The sequence below is a fragment of the Archocentrus centrarchus genome, chromosome 2 (assembly GCF_007364275.1).
Source record: "Archocentrus centrarchus isolate MPI-CPG fArcCen1 chromosome 2, fArcCen1, whole genome shotgun sequence".
Classification (NCBI taxonomy): Eukaryota; Metazoa; Chordata; class Actinopteri; order Cichliformes; family Cichlidae; genus Archocentrus; species Archocentrus centrarchus.
In genome coordinates this window covers 6541270-6560180 of record NC_044347.1, presented here as the reverse complement: position 1 = coordinate 6560180, position 18911 = coordinate 6541270, and the positions used below count along the sequence as shown (strand labels likewise).

At 41.1% G+C, this 18911-nt stretch overlaps 1 protein-coding gene across 1 annotated transcript in view; it reads right to left on the bottom strand.

Moving 5' to 3' along the window:
• Positions 1-10579: 10579 nt before the first annotated feature.
• Positions 10580-18911, bottom strand: part of LOC115798423 (NLR family CARD domain-containing protein 3-like) — a 64729-nt gene continuing 56397 nt past the window's right edge. The window contains exons 8-12 of the mRNA XM_030755276.1: positions 14934-15107; positions 13187-13360; positions 12215-12370; positions 11315-11361; positions 10580-11139 (exon numbers count right to left, since the gene is read on the bottom strand). Of these exons, the coding sequence (XP_030611136.1) occupies positions 10580-11139; positions 11315-11361; positions 12215-12370; positions 13187-13360; positions 14934-15107 (1111 nt within the window). The remainder of the gene's footprint in view (positions 11140-11314; positions 11362-12214; positions 12371-13186; positions 13361-14933; positions 15108-18911) is intronic.

Genomic DNA, 18911 nt, shown 5'->3' with positions numbered 1-18911 from the left:
AGAGGCATGTTTATCCACAGGGTAGGAGTCTGGATGAGTCTAGAACAGGGGTCAGCAACCTGCAGCTCTTTCAGGCTGAAGCTGCGGCTCTGTGCAACATGCGGAAGTAAATTATAAGCATCCAATTGAAGTGCATTTTATTTTTGTCGGTTTGTTTTTTGTTGTAGTTCTAAACTGGAACATTATTGTGATCTTGAAATATAAAAATAAAATCATTTTATTTTTTTATTCTCGTTTCTCAATACAGGCATCACTCGCGGTAGCTGCTACCAGCTTCTGGTAGTATTTGCAGCTCTCAGTGTTTTCTTTTCCGTGGAAACCGGGTTCAAATGGCTCTTTGAGTGTTAAAGGTTGCCGACCCCTGGTCTGGAAAAAAGCCTTCATCACAACATACAACCAAATGAGGAAGATTCTCAATGAGAACGTGAAGCATAAAGAGAAAAAAGCAAATCCAGGAGTAAGCTGTAAACTAAAGCACCAACAATACTGACCACTCAACATAAGCACAGAGTATCTGTTCTATGGGTTATGATGAACAAGCAAATTTAAGGCCATTTATTCACTTAAAATAGATTAAAACATTAATTATCAAGAACATGATTAACTGTTTCATTTAGCTCCTAAAATACACAATATTAGTTTGGGCAGCATACAACCATGACACAGCAGAAACAAACAGTGAAGACAAACAGCTGCTTTCATTCAGACTGACTCTGTGTGTGTGTGTTTCAGCCACACTGAGTCTAAACGTGTGTTTAATGTGTGTGTGTTCAGATGTCTCAGCTGATGGTTTCTGACTCTCCTCCTGCTGAACCTTCGTGTCTCCTACAGATCACAACTGCAAACACGTCGTCTGCACTAATGTGACTCTGCAGAGCCTTCAGGTCATCTTTGCTCCTCATGATTCAAATAATCATTCAGATCCAAAGTGTCTGAAGCCACAACAACATGTTGCTTTAATGAACATCAATCACATGAATGAAGAGCTCCACTAACAACTTCTGCCTTCATCTAAATGCAGCTTTTTACTGTCTGTGTTCAAACTGATCTTTGTGTCTCAGTCTGTCTGTAGATGATGCTCAGTGTTTGAATCACAGAGGAGTGTGTGTCTGTCGCAGATCAGTGTGTATGCAGAGTGTGAGTGAGTGTGTGAGTGGGACTACACACTAAACCCAACAAGTAGCTGAGTGAGTGAGTCAGGAGGAGAGGAAGAGAGGATTTTCCAGGCCTGTGTCAGTATTCCCAAACATGATTCCACCTCCATTTTACCTCAATACCAATTTTTATTACATTTGGATTTTATTCTTTAAAATCATTCTAATAATACCTTCATCTTGTGCTATAGTGTGAGAGTATTTGTCAAAGTGTTTCACTGATAGTTGTACCCTGTATGATCATGTGACAAACTTTGATTTGAAAATATTCCTCTTGAAATGAGCTTCATTTTAAATATGTATTATAATCCAAATGTTTCAATAAAATGGTTTTATAATACAAAAAGATCAATGTTCTTTATTGGAAACATCATGTCTGTAACACTCAGTAGGTTGAAGCTCCTTAAACACGAGCGCTGATCTTCACCTTTTTCGTGCATCAGAACACAAAGTCAAACATGTTGATCCATGAAACTCAATAACTCTGATTGGCTCCTAGCCAACAACAATGACTCCCTGACTTCCCCTCAGGATCATCATCCCGCCTCTATTTTGCTGACTACATGTCAACAACAGAAGTTGCCATTCCAGTGTGTTGTTGGTCCTAACAACATTTAGTCATCTAAAGAGCACAGGTTACCCCTGACAGGGTCAGAGAAGGTTGTTAGCAGCCTGCAGCACGTCTGCCATAAATACCAGGAATTACTGTGATCCTATAATCTGTCCTTCACATCCACAGACACTCTGAAGGAGGCCAAATCATTTCCACCCACAGCTCCGAGCTCCCTCAGCCTGACCTCAGATAAGGTCGTGGGTCATTTTCAGGGTTTATTTGTAACATTTCCCACAAACTGCAGCTGATCATTTCACTCACAGCTCCAACATTCAGACACTTTCATCAGTGAAAAACATCCATCATTAAAACTACATCAGATGATCCAAATGAGTTTCTGTCAGTCAGTAAATTCCTAAAAATAAAAACAACAAAATTCCCTAAAAATGTCTGATTATCATTTCCAACCGATCATTGTTCAGTGATTAATAATTTATCATAGTAATCTTTCCTCATGTAATCATTTGTACTGTTTGTTTTTTTTATATTTTCATGTGTTTATGTTGAGCCAAAACTCTGTACTTTACTTTTATTTATTTTTCCATTTAATGGTCTGAGAGCATTTATGATGATATTTCAGATCTTGTGAATATTTCAGTGAAATGCTGCAGAACACATTCAGACTCTGTAGCAGCTGTTTCAGAAACTCCTCAGAAATACTTCTTATAACTGTTTCTGATGCATCACAATCATCAAAGTGTCAGCTGGAAAGTGTTGATCAATGATCACAACATGAGAAACGATCGTCTGAAACTTCATAGATTAAACAGACTCACATTTCTAATGATGTGAAGCTGAGAATGAACCAAACCACAGATCACTGGTTCTGTCTCTGCAGTCATTACAGACTGATGTTAGAACCATGTGATATTTAAACACAAACGTCTGCAGATTAATGCGCTCTGATATGAACTCTGACATTAACTATTTGAATGAGTAACAGCTGTTTGAGTCTCAGCAGGAGTCAGAGACAGAAACACAGCTGACGAAATAAAAACTGGTTTCTAATCATCTTTAAATGGGTGATTAACAGTCAGATCAAAGTTTGATAGCTGTTGTACTGCAGCTGTAACATGACTCATGTCTGGGTGTAAACAGTCAACATTAAGCTTGTTCAGTTTCACAGTCATCCAGGTCATGGACGTCTCTGGAGCCTGAAAAAGGTGACTGGACTCTCTTGAGGAGGTTTCCTCTCTTATCTGAAAGGCTTCTTCAGGTCTAAAACTGAATGGTGGAGAGTCCCAGCACAGAAACACACAGTAAAGTTCTTAAAGGTGCACAAAGGTGTGAAAGAAGGTGTGGGTCATTGTAACACCAGGGACTCTCCACCATTTGGTTTAGACCTGAAGAAGCCTTTGGGCTGAGAGGTGAAACATCTCCAAGAAATGGAAAGAAGTCCAGTCTCCTTTTTTCAAGCTCCAGAGTCCAGTCAGAATCACTTCCTGTTGGAGGAGAGCCAACAGTTTGTCAAGCAGTGTTTTTTTAACCAGAGGCCGACATGTAGAATCTATATCTAGGCTACAGAACATCTGTATTAAATAATAATCTACAGATTTCTGCTGTTCTGATTAAATAAGCTGCTCACAGCTGATGTTGATCAATAATCATGTGAATCTGTCTGCAAACAAAGAGTGATCCACAGTTTGTGCTGAAATCAGAGCTGAACATTTTCTCCAAACATGAAACAAACATAAAGTTATTAAACTTACAGTTTCTGCAAACACAGAAGAAGAAGAAGAAGCTCCACTCCACACCTGGACACTAAACACTGACACTCAGGTGAGCTGATTCCTGGAAGGAGGCGGGACTCCACCTGAAGCAGCACAGGTGGGAGGGGCTCAGCAGGAGCAGCAGTCTGGTTCATTTACAGTAACAACATCCTGAACAACAGACTTTAATGTGAAAGTGAAGCTTCCTCTTTTCTCATTTTCTCATTTCTTCACTTTGAAACTCTTTGATTTTCCTCTGAATTCAAACTTCCAGGAACTCGAGAACATTTCTCTCCTTTATTTCCTGTTTCCTTTACATTTAATCGGCTCTTTGATTTTCCTCAAACCAACATGTTTAGGAAGTTTACAAAGAATCTGAGCTTTGAATAATACAGACATGATCTCATGAATAAGATCAGATCAGTTTTTCTGTGTTCACACAAACAGGAAACATTCATGTTGGATTGAACGCATCACTGTTCAGTGTGAGTCAGCAGTCAGGAAATCTCCACTCACACTGAGTCTGTATTTGTAGTGGAGTTAGAGGATTCAAACAATCAGAGTTAGTGAGAATATTTGTTTGGAAACATTTCAAATGTTCGTACAGTCATAAAGTAACACCTTTATCCCAAATCTACACCTGCTGCTGACACAGTTTCTGACTGAGAGCGATGGAGGTGACGTGATCCTCACTTTCTCTTATGTTCCTTCTCTTGGTTCTTCTCAGGTTTCCTGCTATAAACCTGCATGTTATCCTGGCATGTTGCCCATATCTTTATTTATTTTAAAGATAAAACATTTTAATTCCAGTTCATTGATGTAAAAATATTTCTGAAATCTGACGCATGGCGTACAAAATGACACAAATGACAGATGTGTTGTGTCATCATGGAAGTGAAAAGAGAGCGCTGTCTTTGTTATTGTTTGAAACACACATGACTGATACTGACTTTATGCTGCACAGGGAACATGTGTGTGTGTGTTCTCAGTCATCCAGGTCATGGTGGTCTCTGCAGCTCCAAAGATCCTTGAAGAGGTCTTTGAGAAGAAAGCCACAAAGAGGCTGAAGAGGGAACGGCATTCAGAGAGTGCAGAGCAGCTGCAGTGGTTTAACATGCTGGCAGGATGAGGGTTAAACATGTTTGCATCAGCAGCAGTCACTGAGTTCATAACAGCATGACTGACAATAATGTCCCAGTTTAACTCTGGTTGTTGTTCCACATGTTTCTGCTTCTCTGAGAACTTTAATGACATATTTGGTCCTAAATTTAAAGGTGAAAGTTCATTGCTGAGCCCGTACACACTGCTGTATGCTGTAGTAACAGATTACATCAACAGTGATTTGTCTGGTTTGATCCTGTTACAGGGGGAAGTGGTCTTTACTGTATTTGCCTTTCTCAGGTGCGTCTCTTTGGGCGTCCCAGAGTTCCTGGTTTCCTGACAGAATCAAACAGCTGCTCATTTGCAGCATCTCCAGATGTGAAGACTGAAGCTCCAAACTGACACTGAACAAGAGAAGATGATTCTGCACTAATGTTTGCACTTCTGTTTAAGCTGTGATATTACAGGAAGTTTCTGATCACACTAACAGCACAAACCTGAGTCCTGTCTATATTCTGAAGCTTTTACACAATGATTCCTGGATGACTGCATTTCTCCCTAAAACTGGAATCCTGTATTTCACTCTGATGTAGCAGCAGAATAAAAATATCAATTGTTCAGATTTATATTTGAAACAGTGTGAAAAAAGTACAAACATTAGATCATTTTTGGTCTCCACCATGAAGATGTTTGTTCATGCTGCACTTCTTTGTGCCATAATCACTGTGATCAGAGCTGCTGTGAGTATTTATGAACTGCAGGTTTATTCTCCTCCTGATTATGAGTGTAAAAAGATGCAAACCAGAGGAGAACGTGCTGAGAAACCGAGGAGACTGTTTCTGCAGCTCCTGCAGTTGTAAATAAACTAAAGGTCGACTAAACTTTGACCTCAGTGAGGAGGTGTGGTCGACCATGTTATGTGTGATGTAATCACATTTTCCAAAGTTGTGATTGGTTGAAGCAAACAAACTTTCTTAATAATAATGACCAGGATGGACGGAGAAATGGATCCAATCACTGCATTTCCTCTAAACTACAGGTTTCCTCCAGGAAGTGAATCCACTGATGTTTCTATTTTTGCACAGTTATCAACCATGATGCAATGATTTTGATCTTTGATATTAATGCAGAAATCATTGAGCTTCTTTGAAATGAACAAACTCACCTGTTCATACAAACTCAGTTCTTTCAACACAGCATCATGTCAGTGATCAGCTGATAGGCTTAAACAGTACAGCCTGCAGTCCATCTTCATCAATAATTACTCTTAACTGATCATCAAATCAATGATTACCTGCATGAAAATCTTCCTCTTGAAATAATCTTCATTTTTATATCAATTTTATAATCCAAATGTCTCAGTAAAATGATGAATCCAAACAGATCAATGTTGTTTGTTGGAAAGGTCACAGTGTGGGGATGAACCAAGGCCAACACTTTACCTCAGAGGAATATTTTGACATTTTGGGACCAAACAGATCTCGTCTTACATTTTACAGCCAAGAAATCAAATGAGTAGAACTTGAGCCTCCCGAGCCTTTCTGTGTGGAGTCTGCATGTTCTCCTGGTGTCTGCACAGGTTTCTGTTTAGGTTTCAGTGCTGTGATTGGTTGAACTTCATCATCAACAGTTCATTGTTAGACTTGTGTGACCGCGTGGGGCTTGTTTCTGTTTGGCTCCAACATTCAGACGCTGTGATCACAGTGAAAAACATCAACACATCATTAAAACCACATCAGATGATCATGATGAGTTTCTATCAGTCTGTAAATTCATGAGAAAGACAAAAAACTACCTGAAAATGTCTGATTATCATTTCCAAACAATAACTGCTTATTGATTTGATCACAGTAATCTTTCCTCATGGAATCATTTGGACTCTTTGAGCCGAGACTCTGAACTTCAGTTTGAATCATTTTCTACATTTAATGGTCTGAGATCATTTTATGATGATATTTCAGAGCTTGTTAATATTTCAATGTGAAATGCTGCCAGAACACATTCAGACTCTGTAGCAGCTGTTTCAAAAACTCCTCAAAGATACACACACCATTTCAAAATCTTCAGATTGTTTGTCTTGGCTCAGCAGAGCATGCAGATATATTTATATATTTGTTTAAGCTGCAGAAGAAGAAAAGCAGGAGCAGCAGATGAGATTTTTTACAGTAACATCATCCTTCAGATTCCCAAACATCAGACTTTAATGTGAAAAGTGAAGCTTCAATCTGGCCTCCTTTTCTCAGCTCTTACTTTGAAAGTCTTTGATTTTCCTCTGAATTTCCCTTTCCCAGGAATACAGCAACATTTCTCTCCGTTCCTTCCATCTTCCTGTTCAGGAGGCAGGAGCTTAAACTCAGATCCTCCTCTGAGCTCTAACATGTATTTGCTGCTATCAGCATCCTGTTGGATTGATTACAGTGTGTGTCAGTGACAACTGTGTGGCACAAAAAGAGTCTTATTGTCATGATTTCCACTTCCTGTTGTTTCATTTCATTCCTTTCAAATCTTTGTGTTTGATGGTGTTACGTTTCTATCCCAACAAGTAATCAACTCTTATGGATAATTAAGTTTACACTTTTAGTCATTTGCTCTTAAGTGTGCACAGCCCGTGTGTCACTTCCTGTTTACGTCTCAACGCAACAGCAACACCCGAAGGAGCAGCGCTAACCCACAACTTTCTGATTTGGAGTAACAAAGACATCTTCTACAAATGGAAATCTCTGTTTGTGGAATATTGGTTTCAGAACATCATCATATGGGTTGAGCAGTTATTCAATAGTGAAGGACTTTTGCTCAGCTATGAAGAATTTGTCAGAAAATGTAATATCCCTGTAACTCCTGGAGACTATGCCAGGGTATTTGGAGCCGTCCCCTCTGGCGTATGTTTGCTTTTCAAGGGCCAAAAGAGGCTCGATGCTTTCGACCTCACCTGTCTGTCTCCAGCAGACACGCCTGTAGGGAAAACCTGTCTTTGTGGTCAGCGAGCAAATAGCAGAGCTAGAAGAACGTTTGGTCTTGTTAACAACTGAACACAGAAAAATAACTCTGGATACTTCATAAACTTTCTGATGTTAATGTCAAAATATCATATTTATTGTTGCAAACAACAAGACAGATCGCACAAATAGATTTTGTGAGTTATAAAAACAAGAACTTTGCAGAAATGAACCCTCTCTGAGCTCACAAGTGGGCAAAAATGGAACGATTTGTAATAGTTTAATTTGAGCACATTTGGTTTCCACTGTTGTAAATATTCCTTCATAAGTCGGTACTGTGTGAATATGTGAATATGGACCTTCACTTTGTGACTGAGGGAGGCACAGCAGATGTGATCTCATGAATGAGCTCAGATCGGTCACTCTGTGTCTCCACACAAACAGAAAGCATTGATGTTCAGATTGAACTCCTCACTGTTCAGTGATCAGTGTGAGTGACAGCAGCAGGGAAAGCTCCATTCACTCTGAGTCTGTATTTGTAGTGGAGGTGGAGGGATTTAAACCTCACATGATGAGATGCTAGCAGGCAGAGCAAACATGGAACGCTGTGACCAAGGAGCCGACATAGTACAGGAACATCTGTGCCGAGTATGACCTGGAAGTCCCGAGGTACGAGCCCACAGGGGGCGGAGTTTAAAAAGACCCCCAAAAATCACAGAGAAAAATGATGCAGCAGGCTGGTCTATTTTGATGACATTTCATTGTAGCAACTGAAATCATACTCAGTAGTTTGTGTGGTCCCCATGTGCTCGCACGCATGCCTGACAATGTTGGGGCATGCTCCTAATAAGACCACAGATGATGTCCTGGGGGGTCTCCTCCCAGTTTTAGACCAGGGCATCACCGAGCTCCTGGACAGTCTGAGGTGCAGCTTGGCGGCGTTAGATGGACCTAAACATAATGTCCCAGAGGTGTTCTGTTGGCTTTAGGCCAGGCAAGCATGGGGGCCAGTCAATGGTATCAGTTACTTTATCCTCCAGGAACTCCCTGCATCATCTCACCACATGAGGCCGGGTATAATCATACAGCAGGAAAAACCCAGGACCCACTGCACCAGCGTGGGGTCTGACACTGGCTCTAAAGGTTTGCATCCCAATACCTGATGGCAGTCAGGGTGTTGTTGCTGAGCCTGTGGAGGTTTGTGCGTCCCTCCGTGGATATACCTCCCCAGACCATCACTGAGCCATCACCAAAGCGGCCATGCTGAATGATGTTACAGCAACAATGTTGTCCACGGCTTCTCCAGACCCTTTCATGTCTGTCACATGTGCTCAGAGTGAACCTGCTCTCATCTGGAAGAAGCACAGGGCACCAGTGGTGGACCTGCCAATTCTATGGAAAACAGCAGCTGGCTTCACGGTGCCGGGCAGTGAGCACAGGGCCCACTCGATGACATTCGGCCCTCAGGCCACCCTCATGGAAACTGTTTCTGATTGTTTGCTCAGAGACATTCACACCAGTGACTGCTGGAGGTCATTTTCTATATCAGGCAGTGCTCGTCCTGTTCCTCCCACAAAGGAGCAGATACAGGATCTCTCTCCGTCTCTATTAGAGCTTCAGTCAATGTTCAGCACATTTTGAACACATAGAGGGATTTTCTCTGCTGATCAAACAGGAGAGTCTCACTGATGTACGGTTTAATCACAATCACTTTATTATTCTGACACTGAACAGACTCACAATCAAACTAGAAAACTGAAGTCCAGGAACAGGAAATGATGTTCCTGCTACATCACTGAAACTGTCACATTCAGCAAATATTGCTGATCCAAGTTACACACTTTGACTTTAGTACTGTACAGATTCTCTGCTGAAGCAAAACATTTAAAACCTGCTGAGCCAGATCTGACTAACACAACACAATAAGGTCATGCAATGAAGTTACAACAGTGTAACATATGCTCCATAGTCAGGAATTTACATCAGCTGGTGATACAGGAAGTAAATTTCACAAAATATATTAAAAAAAACCAATGTTGTCAAATAATGAAATTTCTATCTAGTTTCTAAAGGATCATTTAATTGTCCAAATGCCACCACAGACAAGTTAAAGTCTAGTTGTGATTTCATCATTCTAACAGCAGTAAAATAAATGTCAGGATGAACTCTGGCTGCTCACCAAACTTGTGTTCATTGGACAATAATGTGTGAACGTCTCTGAGCAGTTTGTAAATTGATGTTTTGGGTCAGTGCAGCTCAGTGATTCCTCTCTGATATCACAGTTTGTCTCATCTGCAGCAAACTAACTGCAGCTGACATGAACTGAATCATCTGAGCTGAACTGAGCTTCAGAGAAACACAACATCCTGATATTCACTGTGAAGCTTTGAGTGGAAAAAGACAGAAAAACAACATGTGGATCCTGGAATAATGGCAGTGTAGCGACTACAAAGGCCTAAGTCGCTTGAGAGGAAATACTGGGAACTGTCTATTTGTGTGACGCGCAGCCTTCGCTCCTAACAAAGTACGCTGAGCCCACGATGAGTTTGTGTCATGTTTATTGATCCACCGCCAAGCTTGAATCTAAATGAGGATCATCAGCGAAACTGGCAAACAAACAATACATACGAGCTTCGTGCTTCATGCATTACTTTGCATGGAGTTACGTTACATTGCGGTGCGTTGCGGTCAACAAAAATTACGGCCACCCAGCTAACCTCTCTCCTCCATTTCCTAAGCAGGTGAGTATGACACCCCTTTAACCCTGTCAGCTGTTACACCCACACCATGTGATCCATGCATCAATACGTCACCACGACCGCTGGCGTGATATCAAAACACAACTTAAGACAAAATGTATCTGGCACCTACAGGCAGCTTCCATCTTTAAAGGACTGAAGAGGAAGAAGTTTACAAGGAATCATTGAGAACAGTTTCAAACATCAACTGATTGAATCCATGAATCTGAAAACGTGTTTGTGAGTGAAAGAGACAGACATGTACAGACTGAACTATCTGTTCAACAGTCAGAGTTTCTCTGACAGGAGGACACTCTTTACACTAAACTCAGCACAGAGACACTGAGGAACCAGACCAGACTGTAAATCCAGGATAAAGAGGTTCAGTGAATGTGGTGTTGAAGGTGTGGAGGTGGATCAGAGTGTCAGAGGAGACTCTGTAGAAGGACAGAGTGCCAGCAGGACAGTCCACATACACTGCTACTCTGTTAGAGACAGAGGAGGAGAAGAACGAAGAGAAGAAGGAGGAGAAGGAGAAGGAAGAGATGGATGTTCCTCTGTTGTTGTGACAGACAGAGCAACCAAATCTATCAGAGCATCTCAGACTCCAGGACTGATCATTCCTTCCAAACAAACAGTCATCTCTGTTTCCTTTCCTGCTGATTCTTCTGTAACTCACTGATATTTGAACCTCTCCTCTCCACTCGACCTCCCAGTAACAGCAACCAGTCAGACCATCTCTACACAGCAGCTGAGGATAATAATCAAACCTGTCTGGATGATCAGGATATGACTGAACCTTCTTCACATGTGTCACCTTCCTGTTGTTGTCAGACAGTTGTAGTTTTCTGTTCACTGTGTTTGTGTCGATTGTGAGTTGACAGGAATCTGATGGAGAGAACAAACACAATCCAGCTGCAGTTATTGATCCATCATCTGTTCATTGATTGACACTTTGATGATGACTCCTGACATCAGAGATGTGAATGAGTGATGTGACAGTTTGAAGATGGTTGAATGTGTGCTGCTTTGTTTTCATCAATCACATTAAAAACACACTTACACTTCCTCAGACCTGGGATCAGCCATCGGACTCCAGCAGGCTCCACCCTGAAAGGAGGAGGGGGGTCAGAGCAGCACAGTCTCTGTCAGCATGCACACATGGACATTACATCGCTCTCAGACACACACTGTTAGACACTGATTGTCAGATTGTGTCCTCTTTGTGTTTGTTCTAAATGGAGAACATCAGTGACTCTGTGAGCTGTTAATTAACAGCTCTGGAAAAAGATGCAACAGGTTTGTTGTATTTTTCTGCATGGAAATGATCACAGAGGGACCTGCTGACTTTTTGTTCTCCTGTCCTTGATGTGCTGCTACTTGGTCTGAATATTAATGATCAGAGTGGATCAATGATCAGATCATTATTGCAGTGCACAAACAAAGGCAGCTGCAGTGAACTACAAAGGAAGCATCTGTCACTTCACTTTTCATTAGTTTCTGTTTTTGGATTCTCCTGCTCTGTTTCACTCACTCTGATTCTCATACTCGTCTGCTTCACTTTGATTTTTCTCACTGACTTTGATGATCAATATTTCAGATTCTCCTAACAGGAACATGAGCCACTGGAAATCAATAGAAAGGCTCATTTATTGATTTATGAAACTTAATCCCATTGATGGTCAGAGGGTAAAAATGTGAGACTGTTCCTCTGCAGAGATCACTTTGAACTGGTTGCTCCATTGTTGTTGATGGAGATGTTCTCCTTTGAGACTCCCATACAGATATCTACTGTTTCTGTTCAAGCAGACTTTCTGATAGAAGCAAAGTAAAAAGGTTCCTCTATGTGTGACTGTTCAGATAACACTGGTATCCAGCATGAAGTCATCAGACAGGGCCAGAGTGAAGTACAGCTTCCTCCTCTATCAGACACTGTCTGTGGCTGCAACAGGCCTCTCCATACCTGAGAGTTTCCAGTCTCAGCTGCTCCAGCAGCTTCACTCCTGCCTCTCCTGGATGGTTGTAGCTCAGGTCCAGCTCTCTCAGATGGGAGGGGTTGGAGCTCAAAGCTGAGACCAGAGACTTACAACCTTCTTCTGTGATCAGGCAGCCTGACAGCCTGCAGACATGACAGATACTCTTAGACAACAGCAGAGCAGCTGCATACAGACAACAAACTGCAGCAACAAATCATTTTAAAATGAAATGACTGAAACAGGAGTTCAAAATAACCAAGTCAGTCTAAATGTTAAAGTCTACAAGTGATAAAATCAGTGAAGTCAAAATGATGATCAAATCTACATAAAGTAGGACTGAGGCTGATGGGAGTGTCATTAGTTTTGCTGCTTTTTGGTTTGAATGAAAGTTTTGGTCAAACTAGAAGTCTGAGCAGATGATGGCACTAAATTAAAAGTCTGCTGATTGTTGAAGTTCTTATATTTCATTGTGAGGACAACATGAACATCTGAAACTAATTTGATCACAACCCATCAAATCTTTGCAGAACCAAAGTGGCAGCTAAACCTCATCCTCCACTGAACTGTGCTGCTGGTGAGGCTGACATCATTTAAAGGTGCACATGAGGAAAGACTTCATTAAGAATCAGACACAGAGAGGAAGAAAAACAAACTGCAGAAAACAGGATTTCACCATGGTGACCAACATCCAACACTTAGTATTTTTTGCTTTTTGATCAGATCCATTAGCCAGTTTAGAAAAAACACTGAAAGCATTTCAGTGTAGATTCAAGGCTCAGGAGCTGATTTAAAGAAGTCTTTAACATAAAGAAGTTTAAACCATGACAATTCTTTGAGCAGAGAAAAAACTGCTACAGTTTAGATAGTTTGACAAATCACAGCAGACACAGTCCTGCATCAGTTAGACACTAATGGAAACCAGATTTGAGTCATCTGTTGAACATTTGAAGAATGCTGACCTGAGTGTTTCCAGTTTACAATGTGGATTCTCCAGTCCAGAAGATAAAGCTTTCACTCCTGAGTCCTTCAGGTCATTGTTACTCAGGTCCAGCTCTCTCAGACTAGAGGACTGGGAGCTGAGAACTGAGGACAGAGTTTCACAGCTTCTCTCTGAGAGGTCACAGAGACTCAGTCTGAAAAGACAATAATGAGAAAACAATTAGTAAAGGATTAGTCTTCTTCAGTAACATTAATTCATATTTTAATTTAATTGGAGCTCTACTAGTGGGTTGATCAATCCTAAATCGCTAGTTAATATCAATGATGGTATTGGTATCAGATCAATACTGGAGTGATAGAATTGATACTCCATTGCTCCTGCTTCATCAATAATTCAACATCTACACAAACACCATTCCTCGCACACTTTGCTCCTCCCCCTCATCCTCTGCTCTTCTGTGATTTGTTGCTGTGCCATCACATGACTCAGCAGCACTGAGCATACACATGTAGGCTGCAGTAAGTGAAAAGGAGCATCCTGTGGAGATATTTTACAGCTGGAAATGAAAAGACTGAAAACTGCTGTATGTATGAAGATATTGTCTATTGTGGAAACATCACAAATTATTACAAGCACATTTAAAATAATAAAAATAAAAGAGGCAGAGGGAAATCCCTCAGACAGATCCAGACCCTCAGCACAGAGACAGAGGCCTTTCAGAGAGGAAAGGAATAGCCAGTTAGCTCATGTTAGTGATTAAAGTATGTTATTCATAATATATACATATGTGATTCTGCTAATGGTAATTTTGCTTGAAATGCAGCATTATAAATGTAACAGAATAAGTGAGAAGAATCATTCTGTAACGATTGTGAATGAAGTGCAGTAATGACATGAACAGGAGGTCTTTCTCAGGTCTGTTGCTAATAGTTAATCATCTATAATTATGATCATATATAATTATGATCAGTGTAATGAATGAGAAAGTATGAAGTTAGGAAGATGAGCTGTACTGACCTGAGTGTGAGGATGAAAATAAGAAGTGCAGTAGAGCCTGTTTAGGCAGGCTGTGTGATACAGGAAAGTACTGAATGTGCCAATAGGATGAAGTGTGTGTATAAGCATGTTTGCATGTGTATGTCTGTGTGTGTGTGTGTGTGTGTGTGTGTGTGTGTGTGTGTGTGTGTGTGTGTGTGTGTGTGTGTGTGTGTGTGTGTGTGTGTGTGTGTGTGCGTGTGTGGCTCACAAAGTATATGCGAGAGAGAGAATGGGTAAAAAGTGATGCATATGGTGTTTGATGATGATGATGTTTGATGAGGAGGAGCACATTAGAGATCTGCTTCACAGCTAAAGCTCTGAGTCTGAATACACAGGTTCATCTCAAATGTTTATTTCCTGAATAATAATTCATATTATTACAGTTTGACCCATAATAGGACAGTAACATTAACACAATTACATTAATATGAAGCCTGAAATAACTGCAGAAATGTTAATGTAAATGTTACTGGCACATGCAAATATAGACTTCACAGCTTGTAAGCAGCTGTTAACTGCAAGAAAACTGGAAGCTTTGCACTTATTCAAAGAGCTAAAAATCTGGTTTCAGATGCAATGAAACTCCCAAAAAACAACAACAAAAAAAAAAAACCACACACACACACACTTTGAAAGAGATTTACAAGTAAGCACATGTCAGCATATAAATTAAATTAAAGTATTTGGTAAACAGATCTCACATGAAATCACAAACCACTTAATCTGACCTGAGTGTCTCCAGTTTACAGCGGGGACTCTCCAATCCAGCAAGCAGCAGCTTCAATCCTGAGTCCTGCAGGTTGTTGTTACTCAGGTCTAGCTCTGTCAGCTCACAGTCTTCTAGTTGAAGAGAGGAGGACAGAGCTTCCCAGCTTCTCTCTGACAGGTTACAGCTGCTCAGCCTGAAGAGATAAAACACACAGTGTAGGATTGTGCTGATGGACGATGGTGTCAATAATGGTCAAAGTGACGGGCAATAGCTCACCAGTCTTTTAATCTAATTTCTCCATTAATGCTTTACATTGATATTATCATTATTCTGTGAGTCATAATCAATTAAATCTGCTTTGCTACAGTAAACAAATATGTAGGACTGCCTTTTTGCATTTGCGCAATATTTCTAAAATTAGTCTCAGAGTGATGCTGAAAAGCTAATTCATGCATTTATTACTTCTAGGCTGGACTGTTGTAATTCATCATTATCAGGCTGTCCTAAAAGCTCCCTGAAAAGCCTTCAGCTGATCCAAAATGCTGCAGCTAGAGTACTGACAGGGACTACAAAGAGAGAGCAGATTTCTCCCATATTGGCTTCTCTTCATTGGCTCTAGAATAGAATTTAAAATCCTTCTCCTCACCTACAAGGTTTTGAATAATCAGGCCCCATCTTATCTCAGAGACCTCACAGTACCGTATCACCCCAATAGAGCACTTCGCTCTTCGACTGCAGGGCTTTCAAATTAAGCCGGTGGCAGGCGCATTTTCCGCCTACTCCACCACTCTGCGCCGTCTACTTTTATAATTTTCCTTAAAAAAAAAACAAAACAAAAAAAAACATTTGCGCTGTCCGCCGTCTCGATTTCCAGCGCCATGTGGCAATATTTACGTTCTGTGTTTTCTTATTGAGTTTTATTCCTAGTGTTGTGACAGGTCTGCGTCTGTCCCGTGTCTGTGTGCCAGTCCCCCGTATTTAGTCTGCGTGTACCTTAGTTAGTCACTTCCTGTTTTATTTTGCCAGTCTTGTGTTCCCTGTGCTTTTTATTTAGTTTTGCTTCCCCTATGTTGTTAGTTTCATTTGCTTCACCTGTTGTGCCCTGCTGTTTCCTCTTGCCCTGATTACCTGCTGTGTATGTGCAGCCATGAAGTTAGCCCAATAGACCAGACAGCAGTTGAAGCAAGAGGAAATCTAGCAAGTAAACTTGAACCCGAAACGCTCTCAGTGCCACTACAGAGAGTAGGGATTGCAGATGGGCGTAACACATGCTGGAAGTGAGAAACAAACTCACGATGTGCCTGTTTGTGTTTCACAATTTTTATTTATTTATTTTTTTTTGGTACGATAAGGGAGGTGGATAGCAGAACCATAATTAAAGTGCTGTGAAAAAGTATTTGCCCCCTTAATGATGTCTTAGTTTGTTACATATTTGTCACACTTGTATGATCAATATATATTTAGTGTTCTCCACTGAACCATCCAAGGTTTACTCTCAGTGGGAACAACATGAGAACAGCACCCCCACCAAGGCTGGAGATACAGCAATACTGGAAGAGCATATGGGAGAAGGATGCGTCACACAACACCAATACTCAGTGGTTAGTGGATCTAAGAGAAGACCACAGCAACCTCCCTGAACAGGTTCCAGTAACCATCACAGTGGCAGACATCCAGGAAAGAGTCTCACATATGAAGAGCTGGACAGCACCAGGCCCTGACATGATACACACCTACTGGCTAAAGAAGCTAACTACACTCCATGAGCGCCTGGCAACAAAAATGAACTTACTGCTAGAGGCTAAGACACACCCAGAATGGCTGACTGAAGGCCACATGGTCCTGATCCCCAAGGACCCCCAGAACGGACCAGTCAAATCCAACTACCAGCCTCGGTACAACATGAAACTCCTGTCAGGCATCATAGCAGCTAAGATGAGCAGCACGTGGCTCAATAGTCAAGTCAAGTCAAGTCAAGTCAAGTTTATTTATAAAGCACATTTAAAACAACGACGTTGACCGAAGTGCAGTACAAGATCTGTAACCCCAAGGACTATACTAAATAAAAATAAAAATATATAAATAAATAAATAAAATAATAAAATCAAAATAAATAAATAAAAACATTAAGAACAATAAATAACATAAGAAAATTAAAAATTAAAACGTTTAAAACAAGTACCATAAAATACCATAAAACAATCATCTAAAAGGAGGTAGCACTGCAGCCAAATGCCAAGGAAAAGAAATGTGTTTTTAATAGAGATTTAAATGTGTGTATCGTCTGAGCTGTGCGGATATGGAGAGGTAGATCGTTCCATAGCTTTGGTGCTGCTGCTGCAAAAGCTCGATCACCTCTCTGTTTTAGTCTAGTTTTAGGCCTCTGTAAGAGCAGCTGGTTCGATGACCTCAGAGCTCTTACAGGGGTGTGACAGTGAAGCAGCTCAGACAGATACAAAGGTGCCAGTCCGTTTAAGGCTTTAAAAGTAAGCAATAAAATCTTAAAATCGATTCTAAAACGGACAGGGAGCCAGTGAAGGGATGACAGGACTGGGGTAATGTGTTCATGCTTTTTTAAACCGGTTAAAAGACGAGCTGCCGCATTCTGGACTACCTGCAGGCGGCGCACAGATGATTGATCTATGCCAAAGTACAGAGAATTACAGTAGTCCAGGCGGGAAGTAATAAAAGCATGAATAACTTTTTCCAGGTCCTGCTGTGGGAGATAAGGTTTTACCTTGGCAATGACTCTGAGTTGGTAAAAACTGATTTTGGTAACAGCACTTATTTGCTTCTCCATTTTAAAACTACTATCTAAAATGACACCCAGATTTTTCACAGCATCACGACAGTGAGGAGCCAAATGACTCGGAGTGCCAGAGGAGTAGCTTGAGGGGTCAAATTTACCAAAGCATATGACCTCGGTTTGCTTTCATTAAGATTTAGGAAATTGTTTCTCATCCAGGACTTAATGTCACTGAGACAGTTCATAAGCGGGTTCCAGAAAGGAATTGTCAGAGATACCAGAGGAGCAAAACACCAGCTACTGGTAAACAGAGCAGTCACGCAAGACTGTAAGACCAGGTTGACCAACCTGTGCACCATCTGGACTGATTACAAGAAAGGCTATGACTCGATGTTGCACACATGGACCCTGAAACTATACAAAATCAATAGGACACTAAGTGCCTTCATCAGGAACTCAATGGAAATGTGGAGAACAACACTAGAGGCCAACTTTAAGCCAATAGCACAAGCCACCATCAAGTGCAGGATTTACCAAGGAGATGCTCTGTACCCACTGCTGTTCTGCATAGGCCTGAATCCCCTCAGCCAGATCATTGACAAGACTGGCTATGGATACCGACTACGAAATGGCCACTGGTTTCACCCCAAATCCAGCACCTTGACATGGTACGCTAGGCGGAAGCAAGAAGGCCAAGGACTAATGACACAATGGAAAACACAGCTCAAAACTAAATACAAATAAGAACGCTGGGTCTGTGCAGTACCTTAGCTGTTCCCAGGACTGTGCTTTTCTGGACCAAGATCTTGGATGTCATTCCTGGAATCTGCTGGAGCCCAGTGTTAATTTCATTGACGAAATATTTTCGTCATAGTCCGGTGTGAATAGGCCTTAAGTCCCCGTGTGTTTTCCAGCAATAAAGCTGTGTTTTGAGTTACTCCCGAGTCTTGAGTCCTGCATTGGGGTCCTCATCCCATCTGGCAGGCAGCATCACATGAAAATTTAAATGTGACAAATATGCAAAAAACTAAGAAATCAGTACATTTTAACAAAAATAAGTGATTTCCTGTAAAGTGTATTTAAGTCACAAAAGCTTTAGGATAAAGGCCTTTACACACCGGACGCGTAAATTCCGTGCGAATGTTTCGTGCATCAAAAATATTTTTCAGACTCTCCTGTTCTTAATGCAGCCGTTCACACCGACTGCATCATTTCACAGGACGAATTTACGGCATTTATTTTTTCGGATCA